This window comes from Humulus lupulus, chromosome 8 (assembly GCF_963169125.1).
Source record: "Humulus lupulus chromosome 8, drHumLupu1.1, whole genome shotgun sequence".
Classification (NCBI taxonomy): Eukaryota; Viridiplantae; Streptophyta; class Magnoliopsida; order Rosales; family Cannabaceae; genus Humulus; species Humulus lupulus.
The window spans coordinates 50,317,604-50,326,323 of record NC_084800.1 but is presented as its reverse complement, the minus strand read 5'-3'; the positions used below and the strand labels follow the sequence as shown (position 1 = coordinate 50,326,323).

Genomic DNA, 8,720 nt, shown 5'->3' with positions numbered 1-8,720 from the left:
CTACTAAACACTACTATTTCGATACAAACATAAGAAATAACATGACTTTATTGAAAACCCAAAATATAAGAAATAACATGTCTTTATTAAAAATGTAAAATAAAATGTGATATGGTATGAGATCTCATTGTTTACAAAACATAAATGGGATAACTGCGGCATAAGTACCCAATGTTTGAGTTTTGTACGCGGCATAGACCCAATGTTTATTTTTAGTGGCAAAAGTACCCAAAGTTAGTAAAACTCTAATTCCGTCAGTCTCCTCCGTTAGGCAGACACGTGTCACGTTTTTATTGGTCCAAATCATAATTATTTTTAAACATTGGGTACTTATGCCACGTACAAAACCCAAACATTAGGTACTTATGCCGCAAGTATCCCTAATATATTATTGAGTTGGACCAATCACGAAGTGACACGTGTTGGTCCAGTCATCACAAAACGGAACTTAACGGAGGAGGCTGACGGAATTACAGTTTTACTGACTTTGGGTACTTTTGCCACTAAAAATAAACATTGGGTCTATGCCGTGTACAAAACCCAAACATTGGGTACTTATGCCGCAATTATCCCAACATAAAACATAGCTTTAAAAACAAGTTCAAAAAAAGTTGAATGCGGAATTACAAAAGAGACATATTCAAAAGACTAAAATAAACGTCATCCTCAATCGACACGCAGCCCATCCTTTTCATTCATCCTCAACACACATGTCATGCTACCAAGAATCCTTCCGCCTCCATAATCATTTTCTTGCATCACACTAAAATAAAGGAATGAGCCTAATGCTCAGCAAGGAAAATCTACTAAAAACAAAACATACATCGTAAACAAAAGCATAAGACTACATCAAATACTATAAAAGAACATAAGACTATCTAAAACATATATCATATATCATATATCATAAGTATACACTATAAAACATATGACTACAAAAATATCTATTACAATGGCCATCATACATCTTGGAGCTTGCTAGCTAGGCAATCATATGCCCATAATTCTACAAGGCTAGTTATTTAAACAAGTCATATAAATTTATGGAGCTTGTTATCTAAACAAATCATATGCTCAAGGAATATACTATGGGGACTTGTTCTCTAAACAAGTTATTTGTTATACCCTAAAGTTACGGGAAAATCTATTTAATTATCTAAATAATAACCTAATCCACAAATTTATTAACTAACCATAAAATAACAAACTCTAATTCCCTAATAATCATGCTTATGACAAATGTCATATTCTTATTGGCTCTATCTAAATCTTAGGTTATAATAAATAATACACCTAGGATCAGCAATATTAATCAAATCTTATGTTATAATTAATATTCTTAAACTATAGGTTAAACTTATAAAATTCATAACTATTGCTATGAGTTCCCAACTAAGTTCCAACTTGAACCAAAATCCACGGTGTTGATGCGGTTCTTCGCCAACATATAATTATACGAATAAACGGGATGGATTAGTGTTAAATAGTGAACCGTAATATGAAAATGTCGCAACTCTAAACTGGCGAAATTAGTATCATGGGAAGGTTATCACTCCTTTCTTTTTAGGTGGTTCGAAGGTTAAAATTCCTCTAGTCCACCAGTCAATATTATTGATATCTCTTGAGTATTCCTTACAGAGTGTTTCTTTACCACCCAAAAAGCCAACCCCTTGCAACGCCCAGGGTCTTGGTATTTATAGGGAGAGGATACCTGGGCGTTGGTAAAAGGGGTCATCCCATGACCTTCTTACCCATCATGTCATCTCTATGACACTGATGATTAATTCTTAAAACCTGACAATGATGTGTTGTCTAATCAATAGGTAAGGGGGGATAATGGGCCGCATGGCCCAAACCAGTAGTGGGAAGCCTGAACACGCACGTTTATACTGCGTGTCCGAGAATTCAAGAATGGAATAGACACGTGATGTCTCATATGTGCACGTTTACATTGCGTGGTAGCCCTTACAAGGATTCGAGTGTCAGATCTATGCCGCACCTCGAGCTTGATGTAGCGCTAGCTCGTGATATCTATACTGCTGATCCACTGCCTTCGAGTAGACTGCTAACTCTCTGATCAGCTCAGGCTAGGGAGGTGGAGACTCGTAACAGTAGTTCTGGGTGGACGATTTACATGTGGCGGACTAAATTATGCCATTTTCCAGCTCGCTAATAACTCGCAGATATTTAGGGCGTACACACGGAATCTAACATACTACAAACTAATACTAACTACTATTACTACTACTACTGCTGCTACTACCACTATCTAGTTAGTTAAGTAATTATTCTAGGACTCTACAAGACATCATCGATAGGCAATCAATAGGAGTAAAACTTTTAAACTAGTCATTTGGAGCAATAAACACAACTTTCAGCATTTTCATCGAAAAAATGTTGAAGCATTTTCGACCAGTTACAAAATCATTAGGCTTAAGTTTCCAGGCGACGCGTCGCCTTTAGGGAGACGACACAATGTCACAATGGTTGTGTCAACTCCTCAAAAGTGACCTTAAATACCTCCAAATGTTCTCAAATTTTTTGGGCATACTTAGATACATCATTATTTAGACCCATACAAGTTAATTATAGATGCCTATAATAAAATCTTATATTTTCACTTCAACTTAAGTGAAAATCGTTAAGTGTTTTGCATCATATTGTGTAAACAACTTAACCATTAAATTTAACAAATCTCAACAGCCAATGCCATGGTCAGAGTCGTTGTGAGGGTAGTCCTGTCAGACTACACTACCATTGAGAATACATCTTGATCTTTTTCCACCAATATATTAGATTTTATTAGGTAAGATAATAAATCATTTAATGGCGATCTTCTGATTCTGGTTGGAAACTAACCTAGTCTAAATTTTCCTAAAGGAAATATGTAATATATTAATAATTTTAATAGGGGATATAACTATTTGGGACGTTGTGTTTTGTCGAAATACAGACTTGATATCTTATGTTTTCAATAATGCTCATCTAGTGCTCTGTAATTTAAAATCGTACATATTTGGTACTTTGAACTCAAAATTGAACAGTAAATTTTTATCAATATGACCAATCTGCCCTAAATTATATATAATTAAGTAATTAAATTTGAGTTTGAAACTCATATAATTGAGAGTAGTTTGGTCATATTGATCAAATTTAAGTACATGATACCAAATATGTACGATATCAAATTACAGGATACCAGATGAACATTATTGAAACATAAGATACAAAATATGTATTTCGATAAAACACATAATACCGAACGAGTATTTAACCAAGTTAATAAAGTAAATAATTAATAAACTAATAATTTGGTTAATAAAATTATTTAATCAAGGTTGTTATGGTTGTGAGTAATTTGAAGAAAGTGTATTGTTTTATTAAATTAAATAAATAAGTTTTAGGAATAAATGCATAATTTAAATTTTTTAACAATTTTAATATTTTGAGTCGATGTGGGATATAGTTACGATGGAGTACATATGGAATTCTTGTTCATTTTAAAAGTGAAAAACAATCTAAATATTTTAATCTATACTAGATTTATAATTAATTATTTATTAGTAAATTAGTATAATTTTAGAATAAAGAATTAGCTTAAAAAATTCACTTTAGTATCAATTATAATTTTTTTACTCGAAAAATCGTTTTGCATATAATAATTATAACAATAAACCTTAAATATTTATAGGACAATTCTTCTACAGGGACTTCACTTTAAGCCTTACCAGTAGGGTTTTTAGTGTTTCTCGACCCGTGAACAGTTTTCGACGCGATTTTTTTTTATGATCATGTATATTGTAGCTATTTAAAACATCCTGCAAATTTTCAGAAATTTCGAATAGTTTACAGTACCGAAAACTAGGCTCAAACATGTTTTACACGTGCATAAAAAAAATTAGTCAAGCGTGCAACAATTCATAATTTTTTGAAAATTTGCAAGATGCTCTAAATAGCTACAATATACACGGTTATAAAAAAATCGCACTAAAAACTGTTGACGGGTCGGAATATTTAAAGCCCCACTAATAGACCTTAAATTAAAGTCTTTATAGGACAATTTCTTTACATTTATATAGAAAAAAATGTAATTTCAATTAAAAAAAATATAATACAATATTATGAAAATTGAAGAATATTTTGTTTTTTGAAAAGTAAATTGTAGAATAAGTTATTACATATCATTTTTAATACTTTTTAAATTTTAATATACCAATTAATAATTTAATATTAATGAGGCTTATAAAATTAATTTAATTCTATAAAATACGACGCCGTATCGTTTGGTGTGGATTAAATTCTTTTATATAGCTTTGCTTACCGTATAGAAACTAGGGTTTTGGTTTCCTTTTTATTTGAAGCTTCAATCTACTGCGGCCTCTCTCTCTTTCTTCAGCCTCCAAACCCTAAGGTTTGTTTCTCTCTATCTCTCTCTCCATCTATATCATTTTGCTTTTGAAACTTGGGGGTTGATCCTCTGTTTGGAAGCCAAGAAATAAGTTAGAAAAAGATTTAACGTTTTTGCATCCAGATTTAGAGGACTGGGTGACTCTTTTCTTTGATAAGTAGAACCCTGAACGTTTGTCACAGTAGGAATTAGCTGAAAATTTTGGATCTTAGCATTGGGCATTCCGTGTTAACGATTTTGTGACTGACTGCAGGTAGTTTGAAAGACAAGGAGCACGAAAATGGTTGAGAAGACCAAGGGTAGGAAGGAGGAGGTGGTCTCACGGGAGTACACCATCAACCTCCACAAGCGCTTGCATGGATGGTATGTTCCAAATGGCTCATTAGTTTTTTTTTTTTTTGTATCACTCTTTACTTCGCTGTATTTGGTGCTTTTTTCTGAATGATATTTAGGATAATTGTTTGGATGCTTAATATCTCTTACTTCTTTAGAAGGGTGTCGTTTGTTTGGGTGTTCGTGGATTGCTATTCTTTCTATGGAATTGTTCTTATTATTCTTAGATGGGTTTTCAGTTTTGCCCAGATTTTCAATCTGTATGAATATTAATTGTTGGAATGTGAAGTTTTGAAGCCTATGATATTTGTTTGCAAAGATGAATCTGGGGTTTTGATGCTTCTGCTGGTAAAATGTCATTTGAAGGTTGGAAGGATTTAATAGTTTTCCATTGCATTATTTCAACAGACGAGGCTTGAATTGAAATTAATCACATTAGTTGACAGTATTATCTTTTGTAAATTATGAGTGTAGCTGTGAAAGTACAGATGAGACTAAAATTTCCATGTTGTGAAATCTATGTCCAAATGATAGTGTACTAACTTTTATTTTTCATTTTTTAATGAAATAATAGCACCTTCAAGAAGAAGGCTCCCAATGCCATTAAGGAGATCAGGAAGTTTGCACAGAAGGCAATGGGAACCAATGATGTTAGAGTTGATGTGAAGCTCAACAAGCAGATTTGGAGCAGAGGGATCAGGAGTGTCCCAAGAAGGATTAGAGTTCGCATTGCTCGCAAGAGAAATGATGATGAAGATGCCAAGGAAGAGCTCTACTCTCTCGTTACTGTTGCTGAGATCCCAGCTGAAGGATTGAAGGGCTTGGGCACCAAGGTCATTGAAGAAGATGATTAGATTATTTGTCTTTTTTAAAGTAAACACATTCTCTTAGGCAGTAAAAGATTTACATGAGCTTTTTGCCTTGCATCATGAAGACTGGCTCGTTTATGTGTTTTGGTTTATTGTGTTTTTAATTAGAATTTTGTTTGGTAATTTACTCAGTTCTACTGTGTTTTCTGAGAATTTTTTTGCGACACCTTCGACCAGTAATCAATCTGTCATTGTTTTCCTGACTTTTTATTTCAATATTACCCCTTGTGAGATGTGTCGGCAGTAATATGCAAACATTAATCAATTAAACCGAAATGGTCGTGTTATGCGTTATATTCTCACTCGAAATTGTTTAGTTTTATTTTATTTACTAATTCACATCCCAATTGACAGAACTTATTCTATTAGCTCCGTTTGTGCTTAAAAAGATAGAATTTTGGAAAGAGTAAATTAATAGCTTTTCTGTTCAACTAATTCGTACAAGTAGATATGCTTTCAAAACTTCGAGAAAAATTAAAAAATACACAAATATATTAGAGAAAACTGTTGGAAGTGTTCTTAGTCACAAAACTCATTGCCACAAAAGCTTCCCGGCCACGTTGCAGCTTACGTTCATTTCATCCATTCTTGGCACCCTTTCCTCAAAATAGCTAAAATTTCATCCCAAGAAAAAATTTAGGTTTCAAACCAACTTTTAGCGAGCCTTGTAAGCATACATATAGCCTCGAAGTTTTCTCACTTCTTCCGCTGATTCAGTAAGAAGATGATCCACATACAAGGAGAGCCCAGCTCCACTGCAAGTCAAATGTGTATGTATGTGAATATATATTTGAAAAATTTACATACTAATCTTTTGGAGGAAAACGAAATCGGTGTACCTAAGAGTTCCACATGGAAGCCAAATTATGTCCCACCGGAATCTTGGCATCCTACAAAAGATCATTAATAAACAACCAAGTCATTAGATACTGGTTACAACTCATCTCATCTCATATACAAAATTATGCTTGTAAACAACAACTAAGAGCTTCAGACCCAAAAATAATATCATAGTTTAGCTCCAGAAGTTGAAAACAAATTATATTCAGCTTGAATTAAGTCAAATTATATTCGTTTTTTTTTTCTTCAGAAGAAGGATTATTTATATCAACAAACTCTCTTATCTCTATCAGCCCTGAAACTTGAGTATCTATAAGATTTTTTTTTTTTCCCTGACAAAACAATAGAGGTGTCTTGTCAGAGTTCACATACCTCAACATGTAATACAACCAAAAAACTGCAAGTATTATGCCGGTAAAGAATGAGCACCAGATCCATTGCCTGCGATACTTCGAGTCAGTAAGTAGTCCTATGATGGCCAATGAACATGCTAAAACACCTACCCAGCCTGTTAAAACAAACAAGTAAATAATCACATCTGCATTAACGTAACAGCAAAGGAAGGTAAAATGCAGCAGCATAATATAAGTAACTAATCACAGAAAAACTTGTTGAGAATATGAAAGCCATTAAAGGTGCAATTGTGTGACTCTCTCCTTCTAAAGTACACACATTATGCATGAAGCTGATATGATTAATTGGAAAATATAGCAGAAGGTATCATTATATCAGAAGATACCTGCAGATATAATCACCCATGGCTCCACATCCTCCATGAAGTAAGCATAATAACGCTGTTAATCGAATGAGAACAACAGCTATAAGTAACAGAGCAGAAATAATAACAAAACGTCTAGCATAAGTACACCAACATAACTGTCATACCACAGCCAAACCTTACCATGGTTGACAATCTACTTAAGTATTAAAGCAACAAAAATACAAGGAAAGCAATTTACAATTCTAGGGACACATCCTTAACGTCTAATGACTCCATAAGAAAAAATAATGTGTGCATTCACCGTTTATTTCCTTTTGAATTAAACAATGTGTGTAAAAAAAAATGATAGCATACACCAGATATTCACTGTTTTTTAAATTCTATTGTTAGTACATATAAAGTGATAGCAAACAAATATGTATCTAGTAATGTTCTGAATAATCCATAATATTATAAATATGGTATTTTAATTTTACCCAAAATCAAAGACATTAAAGTCCAAGATAACAATACCTGTTCCCATGGAGATGAAACCTGCCCAAAAATGGAGTACACAAGAAAACCCGCAAAACAAAAGAGAATCGCTGCAAACACACTCTACTCAAAAAACAATTAAGTTATTTAGATAACAATAGTTAGAACTAAATAAGAAACAAAATAAAAGGAAAATTGAATATACCCTCCATAAACGACTCTGTTTGGCTTGGTCACTTTCGAACAAACGAACCAATTCCTCTTGTTCTGTACATGACACACCCAGTAAAGCAAATTAAATTCCCACTCTCTTCGCTCTGCGTCTGAAGATAAACGAAACTCAATTTACACTTTTCTGCCTAAGTTTTTGAATTTCAGAGATCAGATATTTCACCAAAAATGCAACAGAAAGTTCTTTGACCTCGATTATTCGAAAATTTATAATTTTCTCAAATGACCCAGATGAGCAAGAGTCAATAGTAACAATATATCGGACAATTTTCATTCCGAACTATTTTCTCAGCCACCATACAACAAACAAAGAAGTATTTAAAGAGAGAGAGATGGACCTTGGGTGTCCATAGGGCGGTTATCGTCCCTAGTAGGGAGAGAGAGATTGTGTCTTCTCCTTCTAGCAAATAGCTTCATTGCAATCACTACTCACTACCACTTTCTCTCGTCAACTTTTCCCCTTTCTTTTCTGGACAAAGAAATAAATTTGGGTCTCTAATATGACTGGAAACGTTTTGTGCAAGAATAGAAACGGCAACGTTTTTCTGACTTCCAGGGGGCGCACCTTCTTACTATTTTTATAAGACACTCAGAGCTAAAATAGCTTATTCTTCACAATTTTGAAGAAATTGTGATATATCTTTTATACCTAAGAATTCTTCTCCACTTGTAGAGAAGGTTCTTCAAAAATATATATTTTTTTTTCTCCATTTTAATTATATTTTATTTCTCCTTCTTTCTCTCTTTTTCTATTATTTTAATAAATAAAAAAGTAATATTTAAATAATATAAAAAAAATATAGAGAAGTCGATGTTTGATATACTGTAAAATAAAAAAAAATTG

The 8,720-nt window shown here is 33.1% G+C and overlaps 2 protein-coding genes across 2 annotated transcripts; one reads left to right on the top strand and one right to left on the bottom strand.

Moving 5' to 3' along the window:
* The first annotated feature begins 4,263 nt into the window (after positions 1 to 4,263).
* On the top strand, positions 4,264 to 5,813 carry LOC133797165 (large ribosomal subunit protein eL31). Its single transcript, XM_062234984.1, has 3 exons — positions 4,264 to 4,411; positions 4,662 to 4,771; positions 5,316 to 5,813. Exons 2-3 carry the CDS (start codon positions 4,689 to 4,691, stop codon positions 5,593 to 5,595), a joined length of 363 nt encoding a protein of 120 aa, XP_062090968.1. The 5' UTR covers positions 4,264 to 4,411; positions 4,662 to 4,688; the 3' UTR covers positions 5,596 to 5,813.
* Positions 5,814 to 6,005: 192 nt separating this feature from the next.
* On the bottom strand, positions 6,006 to 8,478 carry LOC133797164 (uncharacterized). The gene is made up of 7 exons (XM_062234983.1): positions 8,215 to 8,478; positions 7,851 to 7,912; positions 7,685 to 7,768; positions 7,190 to 7,244; positions 6,823 to 6,958; positions 6,450 to 6,500; positions 6,006 to 6,365 (listed from the first exon to the last, which is right to left on the bottom strand). The coding sequence occupies exons 1-7, from the start codon at positions 8,291 to 8,293 to the stop codon at positions 6,266 to 6,268; spliced, it is 567 nt and encodes a 188-aa protein (XP_062090967.1). The 5' UTR covers positions 8,294 to 8,478; the 3' UTR covers positions 6,006 to 6,265.
* Between the last annotated feature and the right edge of the window lie 242 nt (positions 8,479 to 8,720).

Excerpts from the sequence above, each read along its gene's own strand:
- LOC133797165 (XM_062234984.1), top strand. The coding sequence starts at position 4,689 with ATGGTTGAGAAGACCAAGGGTAGGAAGGAGGAGGTGGTCTCACGGGAG. Across the intron at positions 4,772-5,315 it reads CACAAGCGCTTGCATGGATG|CACCTTCAAGAAGAAGGCTC; the intron begins GTATGTTCCAAA and ends ATGAAATAATAG.
- LOC133797164 (XM_062234983.1), bottom strand. The coding sequence starts at position 8,293 with ATGAAGCTATTTGCTAGAAGGAGAAGACACAATCTCTCTCTCCCTACT. Across the intron at positions 7,913-8,214 it reads CCGCCCTATGGACACCCAAG|AACAAGAGGAATTGGTTCGT; the intron begins GTCCATCTCTCT and ends TGTCATGTACAG. Across the intron at positions 6,959-7,189 it reads ATGGGTGATTATATCTGCAG|GCTGGGTAGGTGTTTTAGCA; the intron begins GTATCTTCTGAT and ends TTGTTTTAACAG.